This window comes from Linepithema humile, chromosome 1 (genome assembly GCF_040581485.1).
Source record: "Linepithema humile isolate Giens D197 chromosome 1, Lhum_UNIL_v1.0, whole genome shotgun sequence".
NCBI classification, from domain to species: domain Eukaryota; kingdom Metazoa; phylum Arthropoda; class Insecta; order Hymenoptera; family Formicidae; genus Linepithema; species Linepithema humile.
The window spans coordinates 12,295,194-12,311,388 of NC_090128.1; the positions used below are offsets into that span (position 1 = coordinate 12,295,194).

Below are 16,195 nucleotides of genomic sequence, written 5' to 3' on the forward strand. Positions count from 1 at the left end.
TGTATTGAATGAAATGTGTCCCCCTGCATCCCCCTTGCGAAACTAGCGAGCGATATTTCATTTTTATTGGCAGCCAGATATTGTTCGTGTTCCCTAAAGACCGTGTACAAATCCTATTCCGATAATCGAAGATTCGAAGTACAGAAAGAAATCTGTTGGTAGCTCTCGATCCGCGGAAAAGTCGCTCGGAATATCCTTAAAGATGCTACTCGGCGTCCTGTTTCAAATGCGGACACACAGCACGCAATTCCTTTTCACGTCCGTTAAGCGCTTCCGCTCGACGTGTAATGCGAAACGTCTGCGTTCCGTTTCTGCAATTTAACGGCGAGAAACCGCTCACGGCGGAAGTGTGCAAAAACGACATGATTGGTCAGAAAGAAATAGAACATACCGAGAAAACGGAGAGCGATCGGAAATGACAATGCAACCTTCCGTGAAAAATGCGCGCCCCGATCAATTTGGAAAACAATTCTGCCGTAGCGAACTTTATTTACGCTCTTCGGTGAAAAAAAAAACCTGTTTGATATACTTTTTGTACAAAATAAATTTAAATATTGGAACTAGCTCGCGCAAATGAGAAATCAGTATTTAATCATTATTCCTGATTTTGAAATAATAAGAACATTAATAATCAAATAATTGCGTAATAATATTGTGCTTTGGAATAATGAGAATGTTATTAAACAAAAATGAGAATATTATTAAAATATTAAATGACATTCGAGACTTATTAAACTGAATAATGCAGTAACACGATGAGTGAATATATGCATCACGTGTATTTGTGTATAAACCGTTAATATCACTTTGGGATATTTTTGGCACGCTGTTAAATTAGAGGAGATAGCGCGAGGTTTGACCTTAGCCCTTTTCACCCTGTGTGTCCAGTGTATAAACAATGCACTCACTCGAGCAATGCATTCGCCAATAAGTAAGTGAGTCACACGAATAAATCGATATCGGGTAAATTAGAACGACTACTATCATTTCGTGGCGATAGAAGGGTAAATGTCCTCCATCTGCGGACCTACGACATTTCCTGCCGTCGCTGCCAAAGCCGCAGAATGCAATTGCTTGTTCTACTTCGGAGGTATCGATGCGCATATAAGATTGATGCAACCGCAACCTCGGTGAATGAAAAATGTCAAGGATGGTCGTTGCAATTTTCACGTCTTTACGCTTCAATAATAATGCAAACGAAATAATATTCGTTCAATAATCATTATTATACTTGTTTCCTTGGTACACAAGTGTGTTGAACGCACATTGTACATTTATGGATATGTCACTTGCAGATCTATTTTTAATTACAAGTACTTGATAAAATCATAAAATATATTTAAGGGCAAAGCAGAGGAAAAGAAAGACCGGTAACTATTTTTGGTGGTATCATCGCGAATCGAGTAAATTTCTCGGAGGAATTATAATGAGTTTACCGAAGAATTGCAACAATCAGCTTACGATGTAATATCCTTAAAGGATTAACTTCTCGTCGAGCCAGTTTCCTTGTGACTACGCGGAACGTTCACAAGTGCGTTTTCCACTTTAATGTGGAAAGCAGCCTATATTGTCGAGTGTCAACGGGATTTTCGATTTCTTTTAAGGTATCAAAGGTGGCACGAAGAAGTTTCTTCTTGCAAAACTTTTGAATTTGCCCCGAAGTACCGTATAAACTTCCACACATCGTTCCATTTCCGCTATATCAAAACTTCTATTTGAGTTACTCTTCATCGATACGCGTTACTCATGTTATTTTGTTGAGCCAACATCCTCCCGCAGCATCTAACTACAAAGTCCTTTAAATCCGCCGTCTCTTGTTACAACGGCGTATAATGCCAGCTTAGTAATTATCTGCACGACACATCGCTGCCGTATGCGCGCGTGTTGTGCATCGGCGTTATTCGCACGATATATTTATATACGAGTTATTGTCGTTTTCCGTGAAAACAAATATCAGGCCAATAAAGCGTTGAAAAAAAATAAATAAATTCAACAAAACGCGTATTCTCTCGATAAAAGATACGCGCGCGCGTGTAATTATTTGTTTACAGATAAAATCGATTTTACCGATTGTTAAACGGGTTAACAGATAATCGAGCAATCTCCGCACTCGATTACAATTTACCGAAGCTAATAATCCATTGTGTAAATAAACAAATATTTACGATATTCCGCCTCAGTACAATTTAATATTCGTAAACTATTACTCGATATCCATCCGATTCTTATTTACACAAGTCGCGTGCAATCTCCGCGATCGATGCCTATCAAATTGTAATTTGCTTAATTTATATTTTCCCCCTCCGATAAAAGCATAATTCCGAGCTTAATAAGTGAACTCGGTAAACATATTCTGCGCGCTACGCCAGCAATAAAAGTTATGGTGGAATCAAAGTTGCGCGAATTTGTTAAAGCGAGTTTTATTTTTATTCGACGTGGTAAAGTAAAAGAAATCAGAACTCTTGTCAAACGAGATAATTATCATTCAGCAAACTGATATTTCTGTATGTTAGTTGCGCGTAATCAAAATTGTTATTTTATCATTAAAATTAACATCAAATTATTAAGCTCTATATAAATGGGATCAGTTAACCGGTTGCAAATGAAAGTTTATGACAGAGTAATGACAGAAATTTCAGTCTCACTACAATGTTGCATTAAATTAAAATTTCTAAATTAACGTGCATACTAATTATATATTCTAATTACAGTCTGCCTGCTCTTTATGTCGCTTTTCTACTGCGCATACTGCGGGATCTGGCATATTTGTATGAGAACAAAAATATTCCATGTGATGCACAAAGTTTGAGGTTCCAAGTACATTTAAAATTCAAATCTCAACATTGTGAAATAATTTACATGTAAGTATGCTTGTTATTCAAATTTTTTACATTCTTGTAAAGAATTGGAAATTCTTTCATGATTTTGTAAGAGTCATAAAAAGCTTTTATTTATATGAAACTGGGTTAAATATTGTTCTTTCAGATCGGCAAATTTAACATCGAATCTGCTCCCTTCAGCTATATTTTTTCAAACACATTTCAAAAGAAGGTATATAATGGGATATGAAGGATAAATGGAAAAAAAGAAGAGAAATTAAAATAAAAATTATAGAAAATGCGACTGTAGAAAGCAGATTGTACTAGTACGTGATCTGGCTTGCACTCACGTGTCTCTCCGGTGCGGCACGTGGTGGGATGAAGCCGATTCGGTTGCGACGAGGTCAGCCAACCAGATGGACCGCCCCGCAGAACTGCTGCGAACGCGCTGCTGCTCCGAGAGTAGTAAGGCACTCAGTGTTGCGCGACGGAGGGATAAATCCCTCCGGGCGGGATTTTAGCGCGCACGCGTGACCGTACGTTATTATCGATCACGTGACTGACCCAGACTCGTGTTCGGACACTACATAAAGCGTTTACTGGCGGGCCCGTGTAAATTATTCACGTTTCGAGTCTTCTAAGAATTCAAAATGCAACATTTCAATCTGCAAAAGTCGATGGATTTGAATTTCCGCCAAACGAGTTCAGATCTTCACTGGGGTGCAAATCTTCGCTAAGCGGGTTCGAGTCTCCGCTGGATAAATTCGAGATGGGACTACTTAGTGCATCGTCATCCCGTGAGAGACGCTGGCTTCGAGCGACACTTTCATGTTCGACCTTCGAAAAATTCGATAGTGCGAGTGACAACAAACGGCAGTGGAAACTACTGGAATTTCTTTCACATATCCCATAAAAGCAAATAGAAAGGCCGAAATACGTAATAGCTGCGTTCGTTCGACAAGTAACGATATCGCATAAGACGAAATAGTCGCGTGACACATACTCGTTGCTAATTTTTTTTCGTTGATGAAGGTTACTCTTGCATCTTATTTCCTTGTATGGAAAACAGTTATTTCCTTTATGTTGCATTTAAAGAACATATCATGTTTGAACGTAATTGATGTATATGTTAAAGAATCATTACTGTAGTGGAATTCTATCTTTGGACTCTTTACTCTCTTAAATGCTACAAGTGACAGTTCACTGATGTTGTTTTGACAGTCAGAACTCTTTGGCTGCATTAAAGAAGTTTGGTGCACAAGTGTACAAGTGTGATACGAAGATGAGTTCGCATCATCATTTGAGTTTGTCTTCTGGTGAAATAGATCACATCCACTTTGTCTCCGAAGATGTAGGAGCCCTGTACCTTTCGGAAAAGTATTCAGACGTGACGATAGTGGTGAGAGGACACAAATTTTACAGTCACAAGCTGATTCTTGCAGCACGTAGTGATTATTTTCGGGCTCTGTTATTCGGAGGCATGAAGGAATCTGCACAGGACGAAATAGAATTGAATACTCCCTCATTAACCGCATTTAGAAGCCTGCTCAAATATATCTATACTGGACGTATGTCTCTTGCTAACGAACGCGATGAGGTACTGTTTTACTAAACTATTAATGAAGGATACATACAGTATTGTACATTCTTGTTACTTTTCTGCTTTTTTTTTACAGGTAATATTAGATACCCTCGCGTTAGCTCATTTATATGGATTTGTAGACCTTGAAGCTGCAATATCGGATTATCTTAGAGAAATATTGAACATAAAAAATGTATGTTCAACTCTAGATACCGCACTCTTGTATCATTTGAAGTTTTTAACTAAGGTTAGTATTGTGTATTTTTCTTTTTATAATTATGGCTGTCTTGTGCAGTATAATTTACTTATTTGTAGAAAAGACAATTGTACCATTATTCCATTTATTTATTTGAACACATCTTGATCTGCGCAATTAAACAGTAATTGATGCTAGTATTAGGTTTTGATGTGCGTCTTTAATATTAGGTTTGCCTTGAATACATGGATAAACATGCATCCGAAATCATTCAACATGAGAGTTTTCTCCAATTGAGCCCAACAGCTCTAAGCGAACTGATTTCTAGAGATTCCTTCTATGCACCGGAAATAGAAATCTTTAAAACTGTAAATAAGTGGGTGAAAGCCAACCCTCATGTTGAAGCAAGTGAAGTGAAAGGTAATTTTTATTATGTTGAATAACAAATTTGTCAGAATTTATATCTACAAACGCAGTGTCTCACGCTAAATATATGTACCATTTTCCTGCGAGAGAAAGAAAGAAAGAGAGAGAGAGAGAGATGTAATTTCTCATAGCGTATCTCTTACCAGAATAATTCATTTTTTCAGAAATAATATAGAGAGAAATAATTAGATATTAAATACATTTGCACGTAAATTATTTTTATTATCGCAGCACATTTGAGACTGCCTTTGATGGGGGAGTTGGATATTCTGCTTACCGTGAGATCATCCAAATTATTCTCGGATACAGCCCTTGTGGACGCGTTGACCGTGCAGATAACGGTGCCCAACTGGAAACTGCCTCATCGCGGCCGACTGCTTGTCGATGAAAACGTTGCCAGTCAGATGCTCGGTGCTCAAGTTCTACAAGGGGAAATGCGCAGCTATCTGCTTAACGGAGATACGCACAATTACGACATGGAACGTGGCTACACCAGGCACACCATAACCGACACGCAAGAGCATGGGATTCTAATTCAATTAGGGACGCAATATATTATAAATCATATAAAAATGTTGCTGTGGGATCGAGATATGCGGTCTTATTCTTATTACATAGAGGTAAGGACAATTTCACACACAAATACAACAGTATAAATATTAATTAAATATATTATCATATAAATATCAATATGCAAATAAATTCTTCAGCCTTTATTATCATATTTTGTTAAAGGGATCGATAGATCAAAAAGTTTGGTTCAGGATCATCGATCACACAGAGTATTCTTGTCGCAGTTGGCAGTATTTATATTTTGAACCCAGGGTAGCTCTTTATGTTCGTATTGTAGGAACTAATAACACAGTGAACAAGGTGAGTGTCTGAATACAATGAATCTATATGTATCTCATTTAGTTATTCTGTCATTCTCACTTGCGCGTATTCTTTCCAATCTACTCATTTTATCTTTCATTCATCTTTCTCTTATAGCTTTCACCTCTCACTATTACTCTTTTTACATTATTCATTTTGCTTCTTCATGTTTATATGTATACAAAGAGTTCTATACAATCTGAGGATTTCATAATTATGCTCTTCACTGAATCCAATGTATTATTTATTAATGAACTAAAAATCATAGTATTTCTTTATTTATTAGCTTTATCGTTATATCATAACGGCTCGTTACTAATTAAAGAACTTGTTTATTGGACAGGTTTTTCACGTCGTTAGTTTTGAAGCGTATTATACAAATCATACGGAGAAACTTTCAAGAGGCTTTATCGTGCCAACGCAAAATATTGCTGTTACGGAAAGAAGCGCCTGTGTCGTTGAGGGTGTGAGCAGGCAAGCAAGATTTATCTTCGTTTTTTACTACCTTCGTTTCGAAACCATATTCAACATATGTACTTTGAAACTTCCTTCTTTAGGTCACGTTATAATTTATTGAACGGAGACACATCCAATTACGATTGGGACAGCGGTTACACGTGTCATCAACTCGGTTCTGGATCGATTCTGGTGCAATTAGGCCAACCGTATATGATAGATTCTATGCGGTATGATTCCTGAATACTGCGTACATCTTGCGAAATGTGATCTGGTCGTAACTATTTTTGCATTCACGCAGATTATTACTTTGGGACTGCGATAATCGCTCCTACTCATATTACATAGAAGTGTCGGGCAATTGCTGCAACTGGGTATTAATTGCCGACAAAACGAAAGAGTCCTGTCGGTCTTGGCAAACGATACGTTTCCATCCACCCCGTCCAGTAGTTTTTATACGCATAGTAGGAACTCACAATACTGCGAACGAGGTTTTTATACATTAATTAGACCCTGTTATTTTGATAAATACAGAATCTACGTGGATCTGTGTAGATTCTGTGTAATGCTATGTTTAATCAGGAAATTGCGTTGTTTCAGGTGTTTCACTGTGTTCACTTCGAATGTCCAGCGCAATTGGATGATAAATCTCCGAAATCACCAACACAACGAGGACAATCGTCAACATCATCGGATAGTAGTAATATCTTACCCCCTCCGCCTCCCGAGGTCGCTACGGAAGCAGTTCATATCGATAGCGATGACTCGTAATTAAAGCGATAGGTGAGCGTTGAAACGCGTCAAGACGAAATGCAAGTGACAGCTCTACCAATGATTCTGTAGTTGCTGCTCTTATTCTCTAAGCTAGATGAATTTGACGAATTCGTCGAGTGACCTCAATGCAACTTTTAAGACTGTTTAATAATAATCGTTGAATATAAAATTGTAATTAGTCATTTTGTTTCCTTGTTTACGAGTTTGATTTTTATATATATTATTGCGTCTCAATGACTTTAAATATAAGTAATACACGCGGTGGTTGTTAATTTTCGTAATCACAGAGGTATAGAAATTAGTCATCTTTTGCACAAATACTCGATTGTGTTACAGCAAAGTTTTTTTTACATGTTGCAGCGTATGTGTAAAATTTTATCTTTTTATGAACAAATGTTTGTAATATTTAAAAGAATATCGTAATTTAATGCAATATTTTTGTCGAGAACATTTTTAGTCTTATATGTAATTGTTCCCTGCATTTGAAATATTGTATCATTTACTGTAAAACTTGCCAACACTATGCCATGTATTTATCTTTCCATCTTAAATAATCGTTTTCACTCGTCTAAATTATCGATTCTAATTATAAATGTCCGTAAATATTTAGAATATGTAATACTTCATTCATATGGATTCTTTGTGTCTGTTAAATCTTGCATAACGTACTAATTTTCACACACTGGGAAAGGTACTAATTTATTTACATACTGAGCGTGCCAAAGTCAAAAGATTTGTATCAATTGAACATGTAATCTAAATTCATTATTTTTATATTTTCTAAATCGCAGGTCTGAGTTTTCTTACATTTTTAAATATGTTACAGTAAAGTATCATAAGGAACGAAAGATTGTAAAAATGAGGAAAAATTAGTAACCGCACAAATTATTTTAGTTAGAAACCGTTTTAGAAACTTTCGTTTTCATGTTACCAAATATTTTCTAAACACGCGATTACGTATATTAATATTCTGTTAATATAATGGTGTCTGGTTCTACAGTATTTTTGATTATACATCTTTTTGTATCAATTTTTATTATATGTTTGATTTTTGTACACATATATAGTGTAAACCATTATTTTTCTAGTCTAAATTTGTATGTAGATGTAATGTGTCTCAAAAATCAGAATATAATAAATTATATGAAAGAATTTAATATTGCTATTATAAATATACTTTTCCTTTACATTATTTATTTAATATTTTCAAAGAACAAAATATACAACTAATTTTAAAATAATTATTATATAAATTTCTACATTTATCGTATCTTTTTTCCATTTTTTAACTATGATTTTTAATATCATAAACGCTTTTTATAATTTCATAAATTTAATATAAAAACCGTTATTTTTAATAATGCTAAAAACTACCGATTATTTAAAGATTTATTTAATCTAAAATTAAATAAAGCAATTTTGTGATCTATAAAGTTGTTGAAAAAATTATTAGAGAATACATGAAATTGTGAAAAAACAATTATTATTAAATATGTATATTGTGAAAAAGAACCTTATACCGGTATTGAATGGATTTTACATTATTCTAAAATTAACAGTTTAATGTTACTGTGACAGATGAACGATCGGTTTATCTAGATTTATAATCTCTGTGTAGGATATGAAATAGCATAATGCGGATTCATTATTCACTATTGTTATCTGCATATCACTATTGTTTTATTTGCAATCATGTAATATGATAAACATATAACAACTGTCAATATGAATTATACTTAAATCTTATTTACAATACATTAAAACTAATTTAAAAGCCAAAAAAAGGGAAATGGTAGTATATAAGATCATTTCTCTAAATGAAATCTAAGACATGGTTTAATAGTACATGGTTTCCGCACATAAATAGTAACTCGCGTCAATATCAATTAGATGACGAGTAATGTACAAAGATTACGTCAACACAGAGCATCACATTTGCTACAAACGACTCTACGTCGACGCGAATATCTCGCACGATTCATCACGTTACATGTACAAATGTGCGCGTGTAAGGAGACAAAAGAACCGATTGAGCATAAGTCATTGAACATTTTATTTCTTATCTTTTGCGATCGTTAGATCCACTGCGGCGGGAACGAGATCGACGGCTGTGGCTGCCACTGCGGGAACGTTTTGATCTAAAACAGAAATCATATGAAAAACATGAAGCAACAGCGGAAACGCTCGTAATAAATACACTTGTAAATTTTCGTTATATTGATTTTCACTCGTTTAGATTTAAAATTACGAAGCGAAATATTTTTTGCCATTATCAATTCGGAATTTAAGCTGGCAATTGCTGTAGCTTCCTGTATTTTACATTTTATTCTATAATTAATATGATATAATCCTTAATTTGTATATCGATTTAAATCCGAAAGCATTTTACTCCGCATATTTCGTGCTTGAAAAACCTACAATATCATTCAATCTTTTACTAAAAATCGTATAATTAAGGTACATAAACGGCGAACGTTCGAAAAATACCCGGAGTCTCTATTTGTTAATCAGACTCTGGAAAATCAGAGTAGGAAAAAGAAGCGAAGTTGAGACGCGGCTTAAATCAGAGGCGAAAAATGCACAAACCTTTTTCCACGACTGCGACTGCGAGATCGTGACTTTCTCCTGTCCCTGTCTCTACGCTCCCGGTCGCGATCACGCTCGCGATCGCGATCGCGATCACGCTCGCGATCACGGTCACGGTCACGCTCGCGTTCGCGTTCGCGGTCACGGTCACGGTCTCTGTCACGGTCGCGGTCCCTGCCCAATCCGCCGCGGTTCCTATCCCTGTTGTCACGATCTCTGTCGCGGTCCTCCCTGTCCCGGTCCCGTCTCCTGTCGAGCATGGACTCGCGCTTCTCCTTCCGCCTCTCTTCGACGGTCTTCTGCAGCTCGGCAAGCTTCTCGCGAATCTTGATGAAACCCAAGTGCAGTTTACCGCCGAAATGATCGGCCAGCCGCCGGTCGTTGTCGTGTATGCCGAGATATGCGCTGCACACTTCACACACTCGCAGCTTTTGCTGCTGATAACTCGACGCCGGCATGCTGTTACGATACTCCTGCTCAGCCTCGTTCTTCTTCTTACGCAGCTCGTCGATCTCGCCCATCAGCTTCATCGACTCCTCGACGAAGCCTTCCTCGCCGAGCTGCTCGGCTTTGGCTAGTTTCTTACCGATCTCCTCGGCGAGCACGTGAACGTTGTTCGCCTTCGCCGCCACTTCCGCGCTCAGCTCCTCCTGCGTCTCCGCCAGCCGCTGCTTCGCCTGCTCCGTACGACGATCGCAATCGGCGATGAAGTTCTGTAGATGTTCCATTGCCTGAACATTCAGAAAAATGCAATTACATTCCATGAATTCATCGTACATATATCGCTATACAAATTGTAATTTGATTATTGGAAAATATTGTTAATCGTATTTCTTGATTATTGCACGCAAATTATCGTGATTCGATAATTAAACAAATATTACTATTAGAATTATATATTACGTTATCAAGAAAGTGTAGTTGACGAACGTAATAGGATAATGATAAGTTTGGCTGCTGTGCGGCCTGATACTCACATCAATGTCGTAAAAGTGATCCCTCTTCCTTTGCGCGGCCTCGTAGTCAGCCCGTAGGGCCAAGTCGTGAATCTGGGGGCATTCTCCCAGGTCCATGCGCTACGATTTACAAATCAGTCTGTATTAGATTACGGCAACTCCGTTCGCGTGCGAGTCTTATCGATTCTATGCGAGTCTAGACCCTCCCCGACTTTTGCATTTACGAGATACTTCTTACTTGACAAGAGCATAACGTACTTGGTCGCAGTACCGCGACTGGAAATTAGCATGAATCGATAATCAAGGAGAGAGACAGAGATCATACGACAAAAATTCTGAGCTTATACGTCGCCTGTATCCTTAGGATAAGACGGTTCCAATAGGCTTTTATATTATTTGATTTTGATATTTCTTTGAACTCACAGAGACGTCAGTTCGTTTTTTTTTCCCTGCACTAGGATAGAACGCACAATAATGAAGCGATCCGATCGTCAAACGATCCGTCGCGTATAAAGTAGAAATGCAGATTTGTACAGATAAATAGTTTGTTGTTTTCACTTACAGGGTGGCAACAGTTCTCCGCCTGACACGAGAATGCGATGGCAATGAAGCTATAATCAGCACACACCTTAAGTTTCATAACGTTTCACTTTTTTCTACGAAAGAGAACTTACAGCCTATAATTGATTTATTATACTATTTTACGTACGGCACAAAAAATCTGTGTCTTACTGTTGGCTGCTAGACGGATTTTTTTTAGAAAAAAAAAAAAAAAACGGATTCAATACGTACACATCCAATGGCCGAAGGAAATTTTGCTAATGGAACTGGCACTTGTTGTACCAAGCCGCCTAAATCACACGTCTTTCTGCGTCATGCCACCTTTCTCATTTCTCTCTTGCCGACACGTTTGGGTGTTGCAAATTGCCAAAAATAAATGTCGCGCGTGCGGGACGGTTCGAAGAAACTTGTTGAAAAATCGCGAGTGTCCTTCGCGTCGACAGAGACGCAATTTAAGTTTACATTGTGTTTCAAAATTTACATCGGCATAAACATCAAACGAGTACAAACGAGTGGAAACTCCACGCTATAAATTACATATTTAAACGGATTATTTGCGCAACGAGAATTGTGATTCTTGAGCAAAGCTTCTCTCGCGACGGAGCGGTGAACTTCTTGGCAATTCGCAAGTCTTACTTACAGATCACTGCTTCATTTCCTGCACCCATAACCCTCCACAGGATGATATATTTTTTCTCACACACATTCTCAAAGTAAACTTCTCATTCCTACCTGCCGTAAACGGCATTATTAGTAAGAAGCGACATTAAGACATCGTCTCATGAATCAGCATGACGCTACTCACCGAAGCTCACTGTTTACAGGCCTTTTCGGGGGTTCTGGGATTTTATTCGTTCGGCATTACTCAGCCTCACCACCGTGCGGTTAAAACCGGTAGAGGGGCTGAGATAATCCGCCCGCGCCCTTCTCTCATGTCGAATTAATATATATATATATATATAGATATAGAGATATAGATATGCATATATATATGTATATCTAGTACTTGAATTAAAGGTAAATCAAATTGTAGGTGTAATACGTACGTCCTCTTCTCGTTTTCAGTACTTACAGTAACGCGCGTGTGAGAGTGACAAGTACAACACGGACATATGAGCGGACAATACTCGCAACAATATTGTACAATGGATCTGATTGGAATTGCTTTTTCCAGAGACTCTGGAAATAGAACTGTAGTTACGTTGACATTAGTGGATCTGCATATCAGCATAATTCTCGTTCGAGCGAGTGACGTTAGTATTTTTCATCTCTTTTTTTTTTTTCTCATTTTTGCTCTCTAAACCCGTTTTTCCATTTTACCGTTTCTCATTATCGGATTCCTATCGCGGGACCTTTAGGGGTGTTTGCTATCTTTCGCTGTCACATTGGCTTCCCAATTCTCACTACCGACTCAGCCATCTCCACTGTTCGCTTGTGATTCAAAGAGATTATGAAACCAATATTTTTACATTAATATGAAACGTAACCCAATATGAAAAGAGATTTAAACTTGAGATTTAAAAGTTATCGCATGTTAAAAGAAAAAACTGTGTTAAAAATTGTACTGGAGAAGACACTGAAAAGAGAATAAATGCCATACTCATATTTTTCTTATTCAGGCTACGTATTTTTACATTTATGAAGAATACAATTAAGATCCTTATTTGAAGAGGAATAAATGCAAAAAAACAGATCTTTTTAAAATTAATTGGAATACAAGAGTTGTCATCCACTCTGAAAGCAAAAAGAACGTATTAATCAGAGATGATAAATCTTCTCTCCGAAACGAAATTAATTACAAACTGAAACTTCGTTACTTCAGTGAATAAAGTCTTCTGCGAACAAGTGCCTTCTGAGCATCAATCAATGACAACAACAGGTTCTCGAAATCTACATAATCACGGATATTTATACACAAATATCTGTGGATGACTTTGAGAGCTGACTGCTTAAAGATTAAAAATCTCGACTCGAAAGTGTTTCACGAGTAAGAAACTTTCCTGCATAAGTAGCCGTTTGAGCGGAGCAAGATGAGAGGAGGGGCTCTTCAAGTGCCCGTAGCGATGGCTATAATACGCGGAGAAACAGTTTGACACGATTGCGCCAGACAGCGCGGATGCGCGTCCACAGCCGGAGCATCGATTTTGCTGTAGAACTCGAGAACCCGCGGAATCCAATGATAGCAGTTCAGACAGTTATATGAAGGTTAGAGTTATATATCGCGAGCACGAGCGAAGTAGCAAACACCCCTGTGACCAATTCGCACAAGATGACACTGAAATGCGCGAAGCAGTGCTGAAGCACGTTGCATAACTCTCAATAATAATTAACTCCCATTAATCAAAAATATTGCTCGATCGACCACGTATATGCAGGATATTACATCTTTATCCGCAGCCACAGTTGTCTGCGCTGATCTCACTGCGATGGGGGTTGCAGTATTCTCAGTACAGTCATGTTAGATGTATATAGAAAATGGTTCTGCGAACTAGAACAAGCAACGCTGCTCTGCGGCTTGAATGAAAGACGAGGTGGAACTTTTTTTTCCCAAAACGTACGACATTTCTCCCCTTGGTCCTGTCCTTCAAGCCGCACAAAGTACATTGGCTGTTCTAAGTCCAGAGATGTGTACAATGGTATAAGAAAATGCCTGCCCCGTGTTGCACTTCGACGGTATCCAGTGTGAATTGATCGCAATCAATTCCTGAGGTACGTGTCGGATAAATCAAGCGAAACGCTTTCCTGCGGGCGCTCATTAAATTCGCATGTTTTACAAAAAAAAAAATTGACAGACGATGTTCTTACGATCTAAAGGATTCTTAACGCATACGATACTGAGCACACCGATTGGCACAGGTGAAAAGAAAAAGCGCTACTTGAATGCCGCACAAATCTATCTTACCATGGATCTAGTCTATTCTATAGTCTACAGAAACTTTATCGCGTGTTCTCCGCATTTTGCGGAAATGTGCAGCAACGTTTCAATAATGTATATTAATATACTTTTATCGCGTGAGAAACGATAGCAATACGCATTTAAATGCCCTTCAGCTTTCTACGTGTACGAAATAGCTAACCAGCGTATTCCATGTATTTTCTACTTAATTTTAGATAAGATATACTTCTGCACAAAAAGAAATGTGAAGATATGTTAATCGTGTAACGTGTATAATATAACGGTGCTAAAGAAGTCTGTGTGCACTTCGATTTTATGACTCCGGCAACGAAATACAGATGTGGACTTCCATTATCAATTTCATACACTTTATGTCCATTAAAATTGATTTTATCACGGTCTGATTTAGATTGAAATAGCGTGATATATATTACATCAAAAGAAATGAGACCAGTTAGTGAGAGACGATACAACGAATCGGTAAATGAATTTGAAAATTGTATTATGAAATATATAATTAAAAATCATATAATAAATTTAATTTGAAAAAATTGACTTTAATTTTGTAGAGAAAATTATTTTATTCTACTTTTGTGTCGTGAAAAAATATTTGCCTATATTACGTGTTACATTACATTTCGATACCTTAAATTCGAAACTTCGTATCTCGAATTTTTTACCAATTTCACTTTTTCTTGTGATAGAATCTTTGAAGCTCTGTCGATTGGAAGAAAATTAAAAATGTAACCGGAAATGCCATCTATTGAGCTATAAAATCTATTAAATTCAAAGTTTGACAAATTAATCAAAATATGTTATAAATAAACAGTTTTTAATGTCTTCTGTAAAATTTGAATTATTTTAGTTACAAGGTTTTGAGTTTAAGATATCGAGTTATGTAATTAAACTTCTACTATTTGTATTGCATTTATATTTTTACACACAAACTGTTTAACAGCCATTATACTTAACTATGTGTATGCACATATGCAAAAAAAAGAAATAACAAAATAACTAAATATTTAACTATTCATATATTACATATATGTAAGAATATTATTATGGTTACACAATTCCATATGTTATATTTCATATTAATCTCATCAATGTTTGATAATTAACAACATTAACATTAATTTCATGAATAAGCAAGAATGCAAAATATAAGTGATTCTAATTTTTTAAGGCATTGTACATTTAATGTAAAAACTAATTAAATTCAAATCTTTGAGTAATTGCACTTTTTGCTGTTTTGTGCTATTACACAATAATTTTATTAGTTATATTAAAATAGTTCAAAATAGGATAACAGATTGAGCAACGTAATCGTGTAACCAAAATCCAGTATTAGTTTACAAAATAGAATAAATAAAAAGAGAAAATCAAATATAGCTTTTACTTTCTCTTTTTACACTGCAATTAAAAAATACCAGAATAAATACTATATGTATATATACGCATATATATACAGGGTGCATTATTCTTTGCGCACAAGTGCCAATGGTGTGTCATTCGTGTTTAGAATTGGTACATTACGGACTATACTCACCGTCGACGAGAGAATTTCATGAGGACAGCAGGCCAGCAAAAAACTCTTGCAGACCTTCGGATCGGAGTATTTCACTTGAAATTTGTTATTTTCACCTGAAAATAGGCCGGATCATCAGTAACGGTGCGATACAGAAGAAAAATATATAGGGTAGCACTATCATAACTAACAAATATGGCTGCAGTTGACCATCTTGTATTATCAATTGACCTGACACGGAAATCACTGCGGCTTTTGATAATGCGTATTGGGTAGGAAAAGCGAATAGATGTACGTACCGTTTCGTCCTGTGCCCATCAACTGGTCGAGCATCGCTCGCATTTGATCGTGCGCCGTCATTTTTGCGACGCAACCTCTCACAGATTCACCGACAGAACGGATCCAAATGTATCCTTGAACGACCACGCCGTCCGATTATACAGCTCGAATTTGGAGTAATCGCTGCGCCGTGTTTATCGACTGTGGCGCTGCGCGTCACTGCCAAACCGCGTTTCCATGAACGCTAATGAAATTGTCCAATA

The 16,195-nt window shown here is 37.0% G+C and overlaps 3 protein-coding genes across 7 annotated transcripts in view; 1 reads left to right on the forward strand and 2 right to left on the reverse strand.

The window, feature by feature from the left end:
• The window catches only part of LOC105672053 (diacylglycerol kinase eta), a 28,622-nt gene extending 25,322 nt beyond the window's left edge, over window positions 1–3,300 (reverse strand). The window contains exon 1 of the mRNA XM_012366751.2: window positions 3,170–3,300. The gene's annotated coding sequence lies outside the window, so the exon portion shown is untranslated. The remainder of the gene's footprint in view (window positions 1–3,169) is intronic.
• A 144-nt stretch (window positions 3,301–3,444) lies between these two features.
• BTBD9 (BTB (POZ) domain containing 9) lies at window positions 3,445–8,283 on the forward strand. 3 transcript variants are annotated; one of them, XM_012366752.2, is made up of 9 exons: window positions 3,445–4,416; window positions 4,496–4,648; window positions 4,828–5,017; window positions 5,255–5,643; window positions 5,759–5,896; window positions 6,240–6,370; window positions 6,454–6,582; window positions 6,654–6,843; window positions 6,935–8,283. In XM_012366752.2, the coding sequence occupies exons 1-9, from the start codon at window positions 4,102–4,104 to the stop codon at window positions 7,121–7,123; spliced, it is 1,824 nt and encodes a 607-aa protein (XP_012222175.1). In that variant the 5' UTR covers window positions 3,445–4,101; the 3' UTR covers window positions 7,124–8,283. The 3 variants fall into 3 exon arrangements, with proteins under 3 accessions (XP_012222175.1, XP_012222177.1, XP_012222178.1); XM_012366754.2 differs by having other exon boundaries at window positions 6,953–8,283; XM_012366755.2 differs by having other exon boundaries at window positions 5,333–5,643.
• A 498-nt stretch (window positions 8,284–8,781) lies between these two features.
• On the reverse strand, window positions 8,782–16,123 carry LOC105672067 (putative RNA-binding protein Luc7-like 2). Of its 3 annotated transcripts, none has more exons than XM_012366769.2 (6): window positions 15,953–15,998; window positions 15,675–15,769; window positions 11,231–12,420; window positions 10,690–10,788; window positions 9,713–10,443; window positions 8,782–9,264 (listed from the first exon to the last, which is right to left on the reverse strand). In XM_012366769.2, the coding sequence occupies exons 3-6, from the start codon at window positions 11,306–11,308 to the stop codon at window positions 9,186–9,188; spliced, it is 987 nt and encodes a 328-aa protein (XP_012222192.1). In that variant the 5' UTR covers window positions 11,309–12,420; window positions 15,675–15,769; window positions 15,953–15,998; the 3' UTR covers window positions 8,782–9,185. The 3 variants fall into 3 exon arrangements, with proteins under 3 accessions (XP_012222192.1, XP_067214140.1, XP_012222191.1); XM_067358039.1 differs by having other exon boundaries at window positions 10,690–11,122; window positions 15,953–15,990; XM_012366768.2 differs by lacking the exon at window positions 11,231–12,420 and having other exon boundaries at window positions 15,953–16,123.
• Between the last annotated feature and the right edge of the window lie 72 nt (window positions 16,124–16,195).

Excerpts from the sequence above, each read along its gene's own strand:
- BTBD9 (XM_012366752.2), top strand. The coding sequence starts at position 4,102 with ATGAGTTCGCATCATCATTTGAGTTTGTCTTCTGGTGAAATAGATCAC. Across the intron at positions 5,644-5,758 it reads CTTATTCTTATTACATAGAG|GGATCGATAGATCAAAAAGT; the intron begins GTAAGGACAATT and ends ATTTTGTTAAAG. Across the intron at positions 6,844-6,934 it reads CTCACAATACTGCGAACGAG|GAAATTGCGTTGTTTCAGGT; the intron begins GTTTTTATACAT and ends ATGTTTAATCAG.
- LOC105672067 (XM_012366768.2), bottom strand. The coding sequence starts at position 16,013 with ATGACGGCGCACGATCAAATGCGAGCGATGCTCGACCAGTTGATGGGC. Across the intron at positions 10,444-10,689 it reads ATCACTTTTACGACATTGAT|GCAATGGAACATCTACAGAA; the intron begins GTGAGTATCAGG and ends CTGAATGTTCAG. Across the intron at positions 9,265-9,712 it reads AGTCGCAGTCGTGGAAAAAG|ATCAAAACGTTCCCGCAGTG; the intron begins GTTTGTGCATTT and ends TTTCTGTTTTAG.